Below are 20,531 nucleotides of genomic sequence, written 5' to 3'. Positions count from 1 at the left end.
TTGATTGCCCACATTACCTCTGATGGCCACCTTTAAAAGCAAACATCTCTTTTGGGAGGACCACACACTGCCTTTGCCCATTTCGCTGCCAAGGAGCACTGTTGCTTCATTGAAATCACAACTGCAAGTGTATGCATGACCCTGGGTGGTGTCCATGGTTTTGTTTCTGTCATTAAGAAATAGATCTGTCAATGTTGTCATTTATAACTTTCTGAAGCTCAGCACACTGGGGTGTCCAGCCTTGACCACTCAGTCATCCTGGTCTTAAGAGACAGTGTGATGGTTAAGCATGCAGGAGCCAAGCTGCCTGAGTTTGAATCCAGGTTCTCTTGTTTACTTTCTGCATGAGCTTGGACAATTTACTTAAGGCTTCAGAGCTTCTGTTAGTGTACCTGTAAAATTGGGAAACTTCTTCAGAAGATTGATACAAGTTGTAAATAAGTTCTTTTTTTTTTTTCGTATTTTTTTTACTGGGGCAATAAAGTTGTACACAAGGGTGGAATTTGATGTTACATATTCACACACACATGATATAACAATATAATTTGGCCAGTATCATTCCCCAGTATTTCCCCTCTCCACATCTTGGGTGGCCTTACTCCTACGGGGTCCTATGGGGACCTCAGCAAAAGAAGGTGGGATGATGCAGAGCTGAAGCTTACCCATCCATTGTGCTGGCCCCTGTGATGAGGAGCAGCTCCATTTTCAGTGCCCCATGCCCAAGTCAGGGTAGACTTGGGTATGATGTAGATGACATTGACATCTGCCTGCAGCAAGCATTTGGGCGCCATGATTTGACCTCTCCAGGCCTCAACTCCTATTGTTAAATCCAAATGATAATCATACCTGTCTCATGGGGCTGTGAAGAGAATTAAAAGGAAATAATGCACATAAAGCAGCTAGCACCATCTGGTTCGTGGTAAATGCTGTGTAAGTGTTAGTATGACTGTTGCTGTTAGTGATCATGTGCGAGGTCAGGTAGATGGCTCTGGCTTCTGACTTATGGCTAAAGGTTCTCTGCCCACCCATGACCAGTGACGGGCCAGATGGAGATAGAGCGACAGGACCAGTCCAGTTGGCTAGACTTTGGGCAGATCTCCATTGTTGTCAGGGAAATAAAGTGAGAATCAGGAAGCCAAGTCTAATGTCTCAAATCCAGTTACAGTGACAGGTCAACTCAGGAACACCTCTTGCTGGGCAGAGGTAGGAAGGCTAATTCCAATCACTGAGGGGGAGGGTCACCCGGCTTCTCCATGCCCTGGGTCAGGTGTCGATTGTTCTGGAAGCAGGGAAGTCTGGCAGTACAGAGCACCAACTCCAACCCATCAGTTCACAGAACCTCTCCTGCAAAAGGGGTTTGACAAAGGGGACAGTAATATGAAGAAGGGCTCAGAGGAAAGAAAAAGTATAGAAAAAAAAATGTGGGGGAAACTAGAGTTTGTGTAACATTCTGGCTGAGAGCCCAACCATGATTGAAACACCTAAAGCCTAGAAGGGCAAGAACCCTACCCATCAGCTCTACCACCCTCCTCATGCGTGGCGACAGGCCTCCAGCCAAAACCACGGAGGCAGATGCGTTTCAGAATTCATAATTTTTTATATTTTAGAAAGACTTTGGATGACTAAGACATAAATTGTATAATATCCCTAGCAGTTTCTGGAGGAAAATGCCATACTCCAACAGGCTAAAATTACTGCAGTAAAAATGTATAAATATTTACCCAAAGTGGGATGCAGCCTATCAAAGCATGTCAATTTAGGCACAGTTTTGTCACAAAAAGAGTTTGTACCGCACTGAAGAAAAATTTATGGTGTTCAGAGCTTTTGGAGACTTTGAAATTGGAAGCAAGCAGTTGTGTAAAGGAGCTGCTGAGATGCTGACCAGCCAAGTGACTCATCCAAAGGTACACACAGTTCACTGAAAATTCAACTCCATTTAAATGACCACACAGTTAACTGCACATCTTCTGTGTTCCAGACACTGTGTGAAATGCTGAGGTTAAAGTGATTTAGTTTCCTAGGGCTACTGTAACAAAGTACCACAGGCTTGGTGGCTTAACAGGATAGAAATTTATTGTCTCCCAGTTCTGGAAGCCAAAATCAAGTCCCAAACGCAAGATCCACAGCCCATGAGGGCAGCTTCTATGCAGGACAGAAGTAGGGAAAAGTCCCTGCTTTCCCTTTTTTGGCCTAAGTTGATTAAAATATTTTTGACCCAGAATCAGCAAACGTGCTTAATGTGCAGATGGTTTCTGCTGATCTCCTTCCCTGGGAATGTAAAATTGCTTTTATCAGGGTAGGCAGAGAGGTCTGCTTTGCGAGTTTCTCTGTGCAGTGTTTAACTGGCCTAATAGCTGTCAAAATGCCTCTGCTTCAAGGTCCTGGTAACTGGGTTTCCAACAGAAGTGGGGGCAGGGGCCCAGGGAGTGAGCATAAAACGTGTGCCCTGGCACAGGTGAACCTGGGGTCAGCACTAACCATGCAGGCAGCTGCCCCATGAGACACACATAGAGCAGTCATCAGCATCGGGGTGGTTGTTGGACTTTGTTTGACTCCCATGTTTTATGATTTCACTTAAAGTTGGGGGGAACCCCCTTTTTGAAACATAGCAAACAAAAAAAAATGTACGAATATTACGCGTAAGACTTAGGGGTCTTTCATGAACTGGACCCAGACCAGTACCCAGATCTAGACAACATCCGGGAAAGCCCTCCTCACCATACCCCTCTTCTAGCTCCTACCTGCCAAGGGTAACCACCAGCCTGACTTCTAACACCACGGATTGGTTTTGGTTTTTGAGCTTGTATAATTGAAATGAAACATATCAATTTTTGTGTTTGTGGCTTTGTTCGCTCAGTTTCATGTTTATAGGATTCATCCACAGTGTTGCTCATTGCTGTGGTTTATTCTCATTGTTTTATATAGTTTTGTATGAACATATCATAATTTTTTATTCATTCATCTGTTAATGAGCATTTGTTTTTCCTCATCTGGGTGATTATGAGTAGTGCTTCTATGAATATTCTTATATGTCTTTGGATGAATATATATACATTGGAGAGGGGTGCATATTTATATTAATTGTCTATTGCGACATAACAAATTTCCCTCCAAACCGAGTGGCTTATAACAACAATGAACATTTATCCTTTCCCACAATTTATTGAGTAAGGAATCTGGAAGAACCATAGGCATTTTGGGCACAAGGCCTTTCCTGAGGCTACAGTCATCCAAAGACTAGCCTGGTATGGAGGATGTGCTTTTAAGGTACCTTATGCACATGGGTGGCAAGTTGGGCTGACGGCGGTCCCATTCTTCTACAGGTGGACTCTCCTTAAGACCATCTCAGTGTCCTCCTGACATGATGGCTAGCTTCCCCCACCATGAATAAGCCATCAGAGAGAGCATCATGGGGAGCTATATCCTTTATGGTCTAGCCTTGGAAGTCTCAGAGCATCACTTCTGCCTCATTATAGTCACTGGAAGGGAGAGCCTCTATGTCCAGCCCATGCTCAAGACTCAACCTTTAGAGGGAAGGAGCAGGAAATGATATTTGGACAAATCTTATTTATTTATTTATTTATTTATTTATTTATTTATTTATTTATTTTACAGTAGAATGCCTTTTGACATGTTATACACAAATGGAACACAACTTTTCACTCCTCTGGTTATTACATGGTACACAGTCATTTCAGTAGTGTATCTATCCTACATGTATATAGAATAATAATGTCTGTTTTATTCTACTGACTTCCCATCCTGATAACCCCAGTCTTCCCCCTCTCTCTCCTCTACACAAACCAAAGTTCCTTTATTCTTCCCTACCCGCCCCCCACTATGGATCAATATATACTTATCAGAGAAAACATTAGGCTTTGGGTTTGGGGGGGTAGGTTTATTTCACTTAGCATGATATTCTCTAGCTTCATCCATTTACCTGCAAATGCCATAATTTCATTCTTCTTTAAGGCTGAGTAATATTCCATTATGTATATGTGCCACATTTTCTTTACCCATTCATCTGTTGAAGGGCATCTAGGTTGATTCCATAGGTTAGCTATTGTTAATTGAGTTTCTATAAACATTGATGTGGCTGTGTCACTGTAATATGTAGATTTTAAGTCTTTTGGTTATAAACCGAGGAGTGGGGTGGCTGGATCAATGGTGGATCCATTTCAAGTTTTCTGAGGAATCTCCATACTGCTTTCCATAGTGGTTGCACCAATTTGCAGTCCCACCAGCCATGTAAGATTGTTTCTTTTTCCCCACATCCTTGGATGTTTGAACAATCTCAAAACCCTTCTTGTACCACAACATTTTATAACTTGAAAGTAATCCTGCTGGGGGGTTAAAAATAAGAGAAGTTTATAGAAATTCACACAAGGATCAAAAAGAACTATATTCCACCCAGCCTTTCTTCTTCTAGTCATTTAAAATTTTGTAATGATTATAGGAGAGTTTTCAAGGTACTTCCAGGAGACAGCATGGTACATAGGAAGAGCACAAGCTTTGGAGTCAGATGTATCCAAGTTCAAGTCCTGGTTTTACTATTTATAAATGATAGGCACTTGGGCATTTAAGAATCCAGCATCCTGAATTCTCAGATTCCCTCAAGTATAAAAATGAGTAAAATCAATGGATCCTATATCTCTGTAGAAAACTGAATAAGCTAATGTGTTTACATGCCCTGTATGATGGAAGACCCCTTCTATTTGCTCATTTGTCAAGAATTTATTAACCATCTACATTAATCATCTACAAGGTAGTATGATGGACACTGTGAGTGTTCCAAAACTGACTCAGACACAGGCCTGACCTCAGAAGGTCTGTTCTGTAGCAGAACCCTGGACAGACAGGACAACTATAATGCAACTGAGAAAATCACCAGTGTCTGGAGCAAGTGTGAATGCCATCTTTTAAATATGGGTGAAATTCGAATATGTAGAAATGGAAGAAATTTTGAGGGATAAGGGAAAGACAAAAGGTATTCCAAACTAGGAATACAGCTTACATAAAGATGGAACTAGAAAACTCTAGGGTATAAATGGATGTAGTTCATTATAGGTATAAACAGTGTAGATGAAAGGAGGTAGTGTACATAGGAATAGGACAGTAGGTGCCTCTTAGAATAGCAGGAAAAGATGAGAGTAGACACTTATTCTTATAGTCTGAAAATCATTAAGGCCAAAGATTGTTAAACCAATTTTCTGAGCTGGCTATGAAAGCTAGGCAGACTAGCTACTCAGGGATCTACTGCCATGCTTTTTTTGGCAAACTCCCGTTTGTAGAATCTTTGTGCCTCCTACTGTAAACAGAACCTTCTAAAACTGATCATTAGAGAATGCTCTGACTCGGAGCCCAAGCAACCGAGCTTTGTACTTATCATTCCCATTTTGGAGGCTGCAACAACGGGGAGGTGCAGTGGGCTGTTTTTATAGGCCCTTAGCTCACTATAAATGTACTTCTCAAGACTCAGCCATTTAGAACTGGCCAATTCATGCACTCAGCTCATCTGTATGTTTGACTTCTATGTCCAGATAATGAGCCGCTCACTCCACTTACTTCCCTTCAGGAAGACTGATCTATTTAGCAGCCTCCACTTCTGTTACATTATCCAGTCCCAGGCAGTGATGATATTTATACATAAGACAGAGATGTTTCTGGGCTGTGATGGAAGTTTGAAGAAAGTTGGAGCCAATGACCTTTCACTTTGAAGCCAAAGAATAACAAGCACAAATTTTTTTTCAGTCTCAATGAGAATAGGGGTTAGAAAAAATTAGCAGAAAATCTTTTCCTAGACCCACCATTCAATATGTGGTAGCCAAACTTTTTATGTACATAACTTATTTGTAACATAGCACCTTAATTTTCACAAAGCTTGTGTGTTCCATCAAAGTAGACATGGTTTAATCATTACTGGAGATTTTGTAGGTAAATATTGGATGTTCTACTTTGCCACCCTCTTTGCTTTACTCTAAGTGAATTCTAGAGTATAAAGAGGAAGGACGTGTTCTAGGCACAGGATAGAATTCCTAGCCAATCTTTGGCTAGAACTTCCCACATTCCCAGTTGGAGATTTTTAATCAATTAATGACCCTTGAGTTCATGGGAAATGTTCTCTGCATGGGAACTAAGGCAGTCTTTGTCCTCTCTGATTTTTTTTTTCCTCAGGTGGGAAATTGGCAAGTGGAGTCCATGTAGTCTCACCTGTGGTGTAGGCCTGCAGACCAGAGATGTCTTCTGCTCTCACCTGCTTTCCAGAGAATTGAATGAAATGGTCATCCTGGCTGATGATCTGTGTCGCCATCCTAAACCCAGCACGGTGCAAGCTTGCAACCGCTTCAATTGCCCCCCAGCATGGTACCCTGCACAATGGCAACCGGTGAGTTCTCAGGTTACTCAGTATTGGAACGTATGTTTGCAATAGCTATTCGTGGCAAATGATTCTTGTCCCACTAAGGGAATGTTCAAGTGCTGCTCATCCCTTCCTTCTTAGTACTTCTTTAACTTTATTCAAATCTAAAGCTGTTAATTATGAAAACCATGTTCTTTCTACTGTACCACACCCCACTGATCTCCAAAAGCAACTCAAACGACCCATCTGTTAATCTTGAGTATATTCATGACAGAGTTGGAATCAAGCTAAAGAAAAATTTCTAAAATATAGATGATATGGTGGGTTTTTCATAAAGCTAAATTGTTTCTGAATCCAGGCCCTTTCTACTTTTGCTATTTAAAAATTCTAAGAAATTTGGCCATGAGATAATGATATTTTTTTAACTTCATTACCTAGCAAAATAAGTTAGAAATCCAAAGTCAATTTCAGATATCTATCTTCATTTTCCTGTTCCTATGAATTCTATAAGTCTGGGAACCATTGTTTTAAAACAAGACTAGGCAAATTCCAGCCCACAAGCTAAGGCCTACCCTGCAGCCCTTTTTGTAAATAAAGTTTTACTCAAACATAGCCACACCCATTCTTTTACTTAGTATCTGTGGCTGCTTTTGCACTATAAGGGCATATTGTGTGGTTGAATCAGAGACCCTATGACTCACAAAACCTAAAATATTTACTCTCCCTCCTTTTACAAAAATGTCTGTTGATGCTGCACCAAAATTTTACATTATAATAATAATAACCCAACTATTCTATTATAGTAGCCATCTATCTAAAATCAATGTATATTTCTCCAGTTTGTTAAATTACCTTCTTGTTTGCCTTTGAAGAACACAGAAGGATTTTAAACTGATCCCTTGCATATCTTATTTTGCAATGTGCTCATTCATCATCTGGACATCAGACTTAGCTTTAAAGTGACAAGAAAGGTCACAAAAAGTAAGCCTGAAAGATGGCAGGGACATACTTCCTTGTTTGAGATAGTTTTAAACATTCAGTAGTGTCCTAGTTTGGGTGATGAGTTATATGGTCACCACATGAAGAGAGAGGCTGGCCACTTACAAAGGTTTGCCTCACTGCTAAGAAAGGGGCTGCCACTCCCAGGCAGCCAAATATCCTCCAGGCCCTTCCTTCCTTCTCCCTGTCCATCTTGGGGCTGTGGTTTAGTTAAGTACTCCAAGGAGCAAGTGAGCAAAGCACTAAAATACAGTCAGCCCTTCATATCCAGATTGTCCACATCTGTAGGTTTAAGCAGTGGCACATTATGTACAATCTGGTTAAGCCTGAATGGTTGCCTTTGAGCTAAACATGTATAGACTTTTTTCCCTTGTCATTACCCCCTAAACGATAGATTATAACAACTATTTACATAGCATTTACATTAAGTTAGGCATTATTTGTAATCTTGAGATGATTTAAAATATGCAGAAGGATGTACATAGGTTACATGCAAATACTATGCCATTTTTCATGGAGAACTGGAACCAAATCAGAGGAGGATCATGGAACCAATTCCTTGCATGTACTGAGGGATGACTACAAAGTAGCTAGAAACAGACTCTGACTATATATTTTCTTTTCAAGCTTAAACGTATTATGGCTAAGTTCATAAATTCTATACCACTGTGTGATGGCTTGTGGAAGTAAAGAGAATGTACTCTATCTTGAACACCAATGTACCAGGATTTTACTAAGAAATACATATATTATTCCACATCTACTTAAGGTTAATTCTCACAACTATTCAGTGAAAATTAGGCTTTATTATCCTTATTTTAGGTTTGAGGAAAATTAGGCTTTATTATCCTTATTTTAGGTTCACACTGCTAGCAAATTTAGGGGTGGCCATCACTCTTGTTTTATGGGGTACTTTCCATAATACCAAACCCCATAGTTGTATGGCTGAAAGGGGCCTTGAGGATCATACATGAGCACTCTTGTTCCATGGATGATGTAACCGTGGCCTAGATGTAGCGTTGCTCAAGATCATACTGCCTGGACCAGAACCCAGGTTCCTGGCTTCTAGTGCATTTATGCTGAGCTGCCTCTAATTAGAGTACATTGGTGACCTTAAACTGTGCCGCTAACCCGAGGAAAAGGTGAAGAGTCAGTTCAAATCAGTTTCCACTTTCAGAAAGTCCATGTATTACCTGTAGCATATCCTGTCATTAGGCACAGAGTAGATTGTGGCTAAAGTGTTTATTATGAGACAAAATGAATGAGGAGATCAAGTGTACCTTCCCATGGGCCCTGAATTTCTGGCTTTATGTCCTCCAGGTCAGACTCTCTAAACCTGGAGTAAACAATAGGCTATTCTTCTTCTCTTATTTTCTAGAATCCTACTCCTTTAATTAAGCTTTGCTGGCAAAATTAGTCATTCCTAATCTCTACTAAAAAAGAAAGGAAATCATGTGTGCTGGAAAGAGCAGTAACTTTAAGCCCCTGAGCTGACTGGCTGTGGCTTAGGACACCACTAGTTAGGATACCAGCTGCTGATGCCCATTTGCCTGGTTAGACCACTGATTCTTCAGCAGTCCTAGGTGGCTTAAGGAAACTGGTGTGCATGCACATTCTCTTACCCATTTAGCTATATGGATCTGCCAGAGGATGTTGCTGATGCCTCTCATCCTTCAACCAGCCCCCAGCCTTTGTTCAGATGAAAGAAAAGGAGATGGGTTCGAATCCTTCACTTAAAAAAAAGGCAATCTGATGGGCATTAGTCTGTTGGCATGGACACCTCTTCCTCCTTGCTATTTGAACACAGGGTCACCACAAATTTCTTGTGTATGTTTCTTTTCCTGGATAAAAAGGACAAATTACATGAATTGTCCCCTGCTAGATAGGAACACAATCTCATTTGTTCTTTGTTGAGCACTTGCCTGACAGATGGTGAATAGCCAATATTTATATATTCTGCAGGTCTGCCAAGGACCAAGCATTAAGTCCAAGTACTTATATTAAAATTTTGTCTTAGAAACAAACAAGCAGAAATAAAGCAGAAATCAAATTCCAGCCTTGGTTGTTAGAGGACCATTTAATTTCATTTTTACCTCTTACTCAATAATTTATCTCTTGGTTTTGATCTCTGGTCTTGTATGAAGAACTCATTTAATATTTGCTTATATAGCTTTAGTATCTTGTTTCTATTTAGATGGCTCCTGAATACTTACATTTTTCACATATTATTCTTTTGCCTTTTTTTCTAGATTATTAAACTCATCCTTCCCCTCTTCCCCTTCCTCCTCTTCATCTTTGGTGTTGGCTATAAATGAACTCTGAGACACCACACCCTTGTATCACACTGGAGAATTACCACAGAGCATTAAAAGTCACTGCTATATATACCACAGATTAATCTGAAACAGTGTGATCACAATTGCCTTCTGCTAGGATTTTTCTCAAGGATTCTCTGTAGCCATATCATAAAGCCACTATGTGAGAGTCTGAGGCCTTCACTACTGCACGTCTGCCCCTGCCCCATGCCCAGCTGTGGCCCCATCGTGCATTCCTTTACCTGCTCTGCTCCCTGCCCACCTGCAGTTTCCCTCCCCTCTGCCTCTCAGAATCCATCAGAAGCCCTCTCTCCTCTGGCAGGACTCCTCTAACTCTACCATCCCCCCACACTGAGAGTACAGAGTGTTCAAAGTCGGTCCTGCTCACTGAAGTGACCTGGATGGAGACTTTCTTGTGGCTTCTGAATTAGATTACAAGGTCAATGAAGGCAGATACCAAGTTTCAGTGGGACACATAACACCCAGTGCATTTAGACTAGACCTAGAAGATGCTGTGGAAAAGGCACATGCCAGGTATGCCAGACTCATTTATTGATCATTTGCAACATCTTAGCAAGTTACTTTTTTTTCTCTCTTTTTTTTTTAATAAAAGCAGCACATACAGTGCATCACCTGTAATGCAACTCTGGGCTCCTGACATCCTTAACTCACTTAATCCTCACTCTCCTATGTTATGGTTACTAATATTATCTCCACGTTGCAGATGAGGAGCCTGGAGCACTGTGAGGTCAACATGAATTCCAGCTTCACATAGTAGAACTCGTTCTGCGGCTCTTGCATTTTCTGTCTTATTCCTTGCAGCATCCTTGAAAGGACACAAGGTTTGAGGGAGGAGTCGTCCCAACTCACATAGCTGGCAATGCAAAAGGGGGCTTCTGAATGCTTCAAAACCCCTCCTGCTCAGCTTTATATTTGCTCTGAAGTATTAAAATGCAAGGAAATTTGAAAACATAATAGCCTGATAATTTGCAGTTTACATAAAACTCAATATTTGATGCCAATATCCAGGGCAGTTAATCTGTGTGTTAGCTTCCTATGGACACTGTAGCAAATTATCACAAATTTAGTGGCTTACAACAGGAATTTACTCTCATGTAGCTCTGAAGGGCAGAAGTCACTGGGCTAAAATCAAGGGGTCAGCTGACTGGAGGGGAGGATCTATTACATTTCCTTTTCCATCTGGTAGAGGCCACATGCTTCTTGGCTCCTGTAGAGTCCATTCCTCTGTCTTCAAAGCCTATCACCCAAGCCACTGACTCTGTCATCATATCCTCTCCTGCCTCTTATCAGGACCATAGTGACCACATGGCTCACCAGGATCATCTCTCTATCTCCAGACCCTTAACTTAATTGTATCAGCAAAGTCCCTTTCATTATGTTCAGGCAACATGTTCACAGGTACTAGGGACCAAGATGTAGATGTCTTTGGGGTCATTATTCAGCCATCTTTAATGTGGGCTAAGCACATGGTCTTTACCAGCACAAGGTCTTGGGGATTGAAAACCTGCCCTTCGCTACCCCTCCCCCACCACTGTCTATGGCATCTGCAGCAGTATTCCTTAATGTTTAATTCTAAAAATTAACTTTTAAAATGGAATAAGGAAAAAAAAAAGGAGAAATATGCTGAAGGGTTAAACTGAAATGAATGCCCTCGGTCTGAAGCATGATTTATATTTCTCTATACTGTGTATGTTTTATGTTCAGGATTGTGTCCTCCCAACTGCACATGCACATTGCACACATCTGTGCTGAGACAGGAGCAATCTCCACAGCTCCTAGCCCCCTCCACCAGCTGAAAACCGTGATTAGATTGCCTTTCCCCATAAACCTTTTTTCATCAGAGTCACAGTTCAAACTGCATAAGTTTAGCTGTGTAAAAAGGCAATACAAGGGAGGAATTTCTGCCAGGAATATGAAGGGAAAAAATGAATGATAACTATAAATGCTTGAAAAATAAAATTTTCATGTTCTAGATTAAAACACACACACACATTCACACACACACACACCCACACACACACCGATCTTGGTTTGGATTAGAGGGCTGAATTCTGTTAGAAAATGATGTGATAGTCATCTGGGTTTTTTTGTATCCCAGTAACTAAAGTATAAATCTATGTAACTCTAACTAAGAGGCCATATTTATTTGAAATGTTGTATCTCAAGAGAAGAAATTCCTATTAGGATGGTTGCGCATTCCTCTGCCCACACTGCTCCCTGCCCACCTGCAGTTTTCCCTCCCCTCTGCCTCTCAAAATCAACCGGAAACCCTCCCTCCTCTGCCAGGGCTTATTTTCAAAAATATATTTCATAAGAAAATGAACCCTTGATTCTATCTTTGGAATCAACAATAAATATAGCAAAACAGAGATCAAAGGTCAAATTTCATGTGTGGAGAAGGTTTTTTAAAGTTTATTAGCAGAAAGAGCCTTGTCAGAATTGCTCTGAATTTTAGTGGATCTGTACTTTACAACATAATAGAAGTATTAACCAGAAGGTGCCTCGTACTTCTGGGGTTAAGAAAGCTTAATCAACAGTAGTTGAACGAGGTAAATCTAATTCACAGACAGGTTGGTGTAAAAATATTATCTTTATTTTAATAATTTTGTTTCGTAAGTGCGATCAAGTCCTCGTTTTTGTTTTTTGTTTTTTTTTTTCTCTAAGCCCTAATTTAGTTTGACTCTGTTATATACCAAGCACTGTCTCCACCTGCCTTGGGGCCTCTCAATCTCCTCTGTTGCCAAAATGCCTCCATCTCCAAAAGTCTGACACCAAGCTTGGTACACACGAGCCCGTGCCCTTCCCCCGCAGACCTGGTCTCCCTGCATTGGTCTTTATGGCAGGTTGTCACTGCTATCTAGCCCGTTCCCTAGAAATGGAGCCATTCTCAGCCTCAAGTATCTGTCATAGTCAATACCCATATCCTCTTCGTTCCAGCTTCTATATCCACCCCCCTGGTGCTCTCTTCCTTTCTAAACCTCCTCCTGCAGCTCTGTCCAAGTCCTTACTATCAAGTACCAACTGTTATACACAGCCTCTGGCTGCATCTCCAGTGTTGTCTTGTGTAACTCTCATTCAGAGTTTCCAATGTGAGATGGCGGTTCTTTACTTCAGGCCCTTTCCTGAGCCATAAAAATACTAATATTTGTTGAGAACCCCCAACAAAGGGTATGGTATGTAGCGTTATCTAGATGGATCTAACCAAAATTCCCTTTCTCCATGGCACACCTGTTAATGCCTCACAGGGCAATATTCTTTTTTTTTTTGCCTATACTGTCTAAGTCATTTCCTACAAATTGGATCATGTTATCCCTGCTTTAAAACTGCTTTTGATACCTAATGATTTTAAGATTGTGTTCAAAGACCTTTTACCATCTGCCCCTGTTCTAATGTCTCAGGCTGGTTTCCTGACCTTTCTTCCTCATGAACCTTCCCCTCTCAGGACAGCTGAGTTATGTGAACACTCATGTTCTTTCATACTTTGGATATGTGCACACACGACTCTGCCCCTACTCGGTCCCTGCCCAGTCACTCACTGATACCTCCTCTATTGAGCTGCCCCAAATTTTCATAAAGATTTGGTGGCACTCTCCATTGTATACCCGTTTTTTAAAACTGGTCACATTTTGCAGAAAGTATTTCTCCCTCACTGGACTGCAGATACCTGAAGTTTAGTAACCATTTTATTCATCCTAATTTCAAGACACTTAATACAGTGCCTGGCACTTAGCAAGTATTCAATAACTGTTTGCTGAAAGAATTAATGAGTGAATGAAGAAATGAGTGAAATGAATTAGAAACTACAAACAGAGGAAGTTATGTTAAACCTGGAAAGTTGACCTTAGAAACAGAAAATAAGTTGCACTTTGTGTTGGGTTCAATAATATGATTTGAAATTCTAAGGAAATGAACTCAGCTCTCAGTAAATTAAACAACTGAGATGAAACCAAAAGCATCAATACAGGCAGAATTTATTAATATGCTGATTATGGGAAAAAACTTTAAAAATATAGGTCACTTGAGTCATTGTATTTCTATATAGGAACATAACTTTTAAGTGTTTTTCTTATTGCATATTTCTTACTTTTCTTATAAAAATAACGAACCCATGACCTTGTATCATGAAACACATGTGGCAGTTAGTATATGCAATATAAATACTATTTTTGTTATTTACTTTTATTGCATATTTTTAAAATAATTCCCTTTCCAGAGATTTACCTCTTCATACCAGAATATTATTTAAATGATGAATCATAAGGCAAATGTTTTTTCTCTAATTTTTTTAACTTTCTCTTGCTATTGCTCCTTTTGAAACATTTTCTTCTCTGAGTTCTGCCTCTGACTATCAGCATTACTAGGTAATCTCAGCATGTTTACAAAGTTATCACAGAATTTGGAGCCTTTACTAATTTGGAAGTTGTCACAGAATTTGGAGCCTTTACTAATTTGAAATTTTTATCTTCCACCATTTTTGAAGATTGACAAAAACAACTTTTCATCCATGTAAACACACTGGGGAAGATTTTTGAGCATAGACAAGACAAGTGTTTAAGAGCAAGATTCCTGCCAGTACTCCCTTAGCCAGAGGGCTGTCCCCCATACTTGGAGAGTCAGCAGAGCACTCACTGCCACTGGCTCAGATCCACTGCTGACGTCCTGAGAAGCAGCTTCTGACTAACGATAAAACAGCCTCATAAAAGATGGATGATCAGCCCATCAGCTGGATGTTTGTTTTACATCTTTGAAACATCTGGATTTGGGGCTCTTTTGTTCATCCAATCATCAATTCAGCAAACATTTATGAAGTGCACGTTCTTTGCCAGACACTGCACTAGGCACTGGGGAGTATAAAGATGAATAAATCCCCTTTCCTCAAAAGGCTCCTAATCCTGTGTGCACGTAGGGAGGCAGAGGAAATTATCAGACATGCAACGAGTTCTTTCAGAAGAAATATAGTACTCTTCTAGGCAGGGGTCAGGGTGGGGTGGAGACGATCCATTTGCCAAGAAGCAGGGGGATAGAGAAGTTTTGCTAAGGAGTGGCCTGTGAACTTGACCTTCAAGAATGTCTTGAGAGTTTCAGGATGAGCCACAAGCTGAGGGGCATTGCTCACAGGGTGGACAACATGGTGTAAGTCCTGAGCAGAGAAAGTATCTGCATGTTCAGGGAAGGGAAATTTGTCTATTATAGCTAAAGCACTGGCACGTGGTAGAACCTCAAGGAATGTTCCAGAAAATTCATTGCTGGTTAGGGCGTGTGGGCCCTGAAGGATATTCTCAGGAGTCTAGACTTTATATTCTAGGCTTTGAGAATCTCCCATAAGCTATTTGTGCAAGTCAAACTTTAAAACAAGATGATTTTTAAATTTTTTATTATAACTGTTTTATCATCAGGCTGTTATAGATTTCTATATAATTATTTTCGGTCTGTCCCTTAAATTAGGTATTATCTGCAAAGTGACAACCCAGCTGTGTTATTGCGAGTGGTCACTCTCCAGTACAATTTTATTACATCTCCATTTTTTGAAATATCACAGATTATTTTCATCACCTATTTCCTCAGTTTGAAAGAAAGAAAATGAACCTACCTTTTTCTTTATTCAACTACTTAATATTTTCAGAACATTTAATTCATACTGAACAGAAGCCCATATGCTTCATAAAATATTTAGAAAAAGAATTCTTCAGCCACCAAACATTGAAGCAATCTGTACTCCTGCAAATCCAACATCAATAGGGAAGTATCTAAAATTTTGAACAACAAGTTACAAACTTAGCATATTCTTTATGGATGTTGAACTCAGTAGGATTTGTGGGGAATTTGTGAATTATCATCAAATGAAAAAGAAAAGATGTAATTTTGAGGCTTAGAGGATAATGGTTTTATGAAACAGCCATTACTTCTCTCAAAAATATACTACATTTTCAACTGTGTAAATACTTGTGGATCACAGCAAAATACTACATATCTCCAGAATCCATTATAAAATGTTACTCTACCATTTCACTTACACCCTGACCACTTCTTTATGATGAAACAAGCAAATTATTAATTTAAAAAAAGGTATGGAAAGAAGAAAATGAGTGATGGAGTTTTGAATGCATACTTCAAACGCTTTTAATATGAACAATAAAAGAAGCATAATCCCTTTCTTCATATATTTTGATAAGATAGTGGGTGGTAATTTCTGAAAGAACAAGTAGTATTTAAAATCACTATTTTTAAAATAAACTGAAGTAATTGGATAGAGACTGGTTTCACTAATCTGATTGGGAAGGTTAGAGATGAACTCTCCATGCAGGTGAGAATGGAATTAAACCTGAAAAAGTAGAAAGCCTTAGCCACATGCTGATCTAAGAGAAGAATGGTCCAGGTAGAAAGAAGATCATCACCTACCTAGAACCAAGCTTGTTCTATGATTGGTATTTAATCAATTTATGTGGAATGAGTGAATGAAGTTGGAAGGATTTGACTTCAACAGTCTGGAAGTTCCATCAGGGTCAGGACCAGAAAACACCCAGGACTTTGCAAGACCAGGTTAGACAAGTTTGGATTTTAATTTTAATTGCAAGTGGAAACCATTGGAGGGTTTTAAATGAGGGAATTATGTGATCTGATTCATGCTTTGATTGAAGAATTTTTCTTTTTTTGCATCCAAAATGTTGGTAGTAACAAATATGATTACAGTGTACTAAATGTGGTCCCAAAATAAGTTGCTAGGAAGACTCCCTGCATGCTTTTATGTCTAAATTGAAATTATTCTATTTTTAAAGAATGTTGGAAAGAAAATTAAAAACCTGCTGTGGCTCACCTCCAAGCCTGATGTATATTCTGAACTGCAGAATAACGATGTGCCTTAGCTTATCATCAGGAGCTTTACCAGTTCATCTCCCAGCTAGGGCTGCAAGATCCTCATTATCACCATGGAACCCTAGCATGTAGTCACAAGACCTGCAAATTGATAAGTGACAGGGACTGGACAGAAGCAACTGCAAAACAACCAACCCAGAATGATGAGTATACAGGGAAATAGAAAAGCAAAACTGCACACCATCAACACAAAAAGTTCTTAGTCAAGAGTCAAAAATGTGAATAAATATAATATTAGAGAAGGAAAAAGTATTAAATAGATTATTAAATCACTCCAGATGCTTGTTTATTTATGATTGTTAAGTATATAGATGAGAAAAAGACTCATAAAATAGAACATTAAGTGTTAAATGTTGAATGAACCAAGAATGGTTGTACATGATGCACTGCCACATTAGAAACCCAGAAATTAAAAAGAAAGAGTGTTCTAGAATGTGATAAGACATAGTTGAAACGAAATACTTGATTAATTATTATCTTAGTTTGTTTTGTATTGCTAAAATAGACTATCACAGAGTGAGTGTTTTATACAGAAATTTATTTCTCATAGTTGTGGAGGCTGGGAATTCCAGGATCAGGGTTCCTGCATATCTGTGTGTGGTGAGGACCTTCTTCCTGTTTCATGAATGGCACCTTCCACCTGTGACCTCACACAGTGGAAGGGATAAGGCAGCTCTCTGGGCCTCCCTTAGAAGAGCACTAATCCTATCCATGAGGGCTTTATCATCCTCATGGCCTAATCACCTCCCCAAAGCCTCCACACCCACTTCATAACATCATCTTGGGAGTTAGGATTTCAATATATGAATGGGAAGGGGGTCACAAACATTCAGACCACAGCACTGGGACGCTAGCTAGAAATGTTTGCAGTAGTCCAGACAGGAGATATGGTCTCTTGACCTCTTATGTATTTCAAAGCCACAACTTATTGTTTTGTAGAAAATCTGACAGCACTTGCTTATGAGTTGGGTTTTAGGGGAGGGTAGTGAGGAAAAGGGTTCTCAAGGGTACTGCTGAAGTCTAACCCTGGACATGGCACCTTTAAATAATTAGGGAAGACAGAGAGAGGAACAATTTGGGGGTGAGGTTGGAGGAGAAGTATCCACAGTTCCACTTTGAACATCTACAAATGGCAAAGCCTACTTCCATTTAAGCGGACATGTGGAGTAGGCATAGGGGAGAACCTACAACTAAAATTTTTGATTTGCCACAATGACTTTTTTCTTTCTGACAATTGTGGCTTTGAAAAATTACATTAAGTTTGTGGAAAAATTTTAGTAATTCACAGAATGGAAAGTATTGTGAAGAATGCAGTCCCTCAGTTTGGCACATCCTTAAGAGTCAATAAGCCACATGGTTAGTTATCTAGTTATAAAAGAATTCTGAAAAAGACCAAACAATAAAAGGTTATAACTAATCTGATTACAGCATAACTGGGTGGTTAAAACATAGAATTTGACAGAAATAAGAGAAGGTTGAACCTAAGAAATCATGCAAAAGACTATAAAACTAAATTTAAAACTTTAGTTATCCATAGTAACAAGGATTATTCTAAGTAAATGGAATTCTTAGCCACACTAATTTAAATTTCTCCTAAATACCAACTTCAATTCAATGCTATAAATATTTGTTGAAACTTAAATTCACAGATGGTACTATTCTAAGTAAGATGGGTACAATCTGAGTTAACGTGAGATTCTTTAATATTTTATTGAATTGCATTTAAATAAGAAATACAAATTTTTAAATGTGTTTCTCTAATAAGGGAAAATTCCAGGTCGTCGCTGAAATAAGCCACAATGAAACCAAAGGTCTAATCGTATAGATTTTTCTTCTTAAGGGGAAAAGTCAGTAGAAAAGTCCTTGGAAGGAACCGTTTGGCTCTGTGATAAATAATAGGTACTCTAAAGATTGCCCTCTATTGTCTAGCTTCAACACATTGCTTAGGAGCTATGTTCAATTATAGCCTTTCGACTCAGAAATCAAAGGATTTAGGGAAAACAGGTTTCCAAGGTCAGTCACCAAACTGTAGATAACTATTGTGGAACGTAGGTCCCTAACTTGGAACCTGGGCTAGCTTGATCTTGAGAGTGGAAGCTAAGACTTTAAAGTACACAGCACCCTCCCTCCAGTAATTTGAGAGTTTGGGGCCCCACTCTCAGCAGGCCTAGGCAAGAGGCAAAAATATCTTCCATTGGTTCTGCAAGCAGAGAGGAGTTGTTATAAGAATAGGGGAGATAACCCAAATTTGGGCTTGTTCTCCAGTTATGTTCAGGGCATGGTGCTCAGTAGGAGCTTAGTGAATGTTGCACTGAATGAAAATAAACCAGTTCCAGCCCCTGTATAGCCTCAGTTGGGCAACTTCATTTCTCTAAACTTTTGTTGTTTTATTGTATAAATAAGATCTACATCATAGGGTGGTTTCGCCTTTTTTGTTAGCCTTCAATAGTAGGTAGGTGATCTTAACTAGAGAAAATACATCTTTTTTTCCTTATGAGATTCAATAAGGTTGTTTTTGTTTAGAATTTTTTAAGTTATACATACAAAAAAAAGTTGTTCATCATATGTCTGGATCATTTGAAAGACTCTAGAATTAAAAGGCTAGACCAAACCAATGGCTTTTCAAATGTCATTAGCCAATAGCTCTGTGGTCTCAAAGCATTCACAATTGTAAACAAGTGACATACTGGCTTGGGTGGAGTCCAAACAACCACTGATTCTAACAGAGGCCCTCTGGGTCCCAGATTTTCCTTCCCATGTTTATTTTATTCCATTGGGAATAGTAAAGGGGCATTAATTTGGAGAAAAGGTTCTGAGCTCTGACTGCACAATAGAATTATCTGGCAAGAATGAGCTAGGAAGTCATTTTTTAAAAACATAGTACTTGAGACCCACCTTCCACAATTTCTGATTTGTTAAGTTTAGATTTTTTTCCTAGACATCAGCACTTTCCCATTCTCCCCAGGTGATTTCAATGTGCATCCAAGGTTGACACCACCAAGTAAGAGAGTGAAATCTGGGCCTCAGTAGTGTTTTGACTACACACCAGTACACTGTTGTCCCCGTCAGAGCTTTGATGGTAGGCAAAAATACTCATTTCAATTCTAAGTATAGCTGACCACACACAGCCTACCTCACTCTAGCAATCACTGCAACAGAAGGGATGACTATTTCAGTGCATGCTCTCTGGCTTTTTAAACCCAGGCCTAATTTCTCAACACAGGCAGCAAGTGAAAGACAAGAGACTCTCCTGAAGATTTTCTTTTTTTTTTTTTTTTTTTTTTGGTACTAGAAATTGCACCCAGGAGCATTTAATCACTGAGCCATATCCCCAGCCCTTTTTATTTTTTGAGACAGGGTCTCACTAAGTTGCTGAGGCTAGCTTTGAACTTACAATCCTCCTGTCTCAGCCTCCCAAGCTGCTGGGATTATAAGCATGCACCATGGCACCCAGCTCCCTAAATTAGCCCTGAAACAGAGAAGTGATAAGTAGATATATTGAATAGCTAGGGTTATATCCTACTGGAAGTGGTAGAAAACTCAAGAGAAGAATGGCTTCTGTAAGGTGGAAAGTATTTCTTTCTCACAAACATAGGCGGTCCAAGGCTGATGTGGTAGCGTCACAGTCAGAGGCCAGGCTTCTTTCATCTTGCCTATCATAAGAAGAAAACTGCAATTTCAGACATTGTGTGAACACTCCAGCCTGCGAGGAAGAGAGAGGGAAGGGAAAGGTGCCAGGCTCTCTTTGCACACACTTCCCTGACGGTGCTTACAGCCAATCGTTTGTATCCCATGGACAAGCATTTAGTCAAATGGCCATGTCTACCTTCCAGGGAGGTTGGCCCAAAATAGCCTATGCTGAAAGCCACACACCCAGCTGAGGATGGGGGCTCTTTTGCTCTTGAAACAGAGGGAATAGATATTTGGAAATGGCCAACAGTCTATGCCTCAGGGGTCCCCTCTCC

The 20,531-nt window shown here is 39.8% G+C and overlaps 1 protein-coding gene across 1 annotated transcript in view; it reads left to right on the top strand.

The window, feature by feature from the left end:
* Adamtsl1 (ADAMTS like 1) overlaps positions 1 to 20,531 on the top strand; it is a 344,581-nt gene that overhangs the window by 235,220 nt on the left and 88,830 nt on the right. Inside the window, exon 16 of the mRNA XM_077108065.1 lies at positions 6,175 to 6,385. Within this exon, the coding sequence (XP_076964180.1) occupies positions 6,175 to 6,385 (211 nt within the window). The remainder of the gene's footprint in view (positions 1 to 6,174; positions 6,386 to 20,531) is intronic.

This window comes from Callospermophilus lateralis, chromosome 2 (assembly GCF_048772815.1).
Source record: "Callospermophilus lateralis isolate mCalLat2 chromosome 2, mCalLat2.hap1, whole genome shotgun sequence".
Lineage (NCBI taxonomy): Eukaryota > Metazoa > Chordata > Mammalia > Rodentia > Sciuridae > Callospermophilus > Callospermophilus lateralis.
Note: the sequence above shows the minus strand (reverse complement) of the source record. Positions and strands in the feature narration are given on the sequence as shown.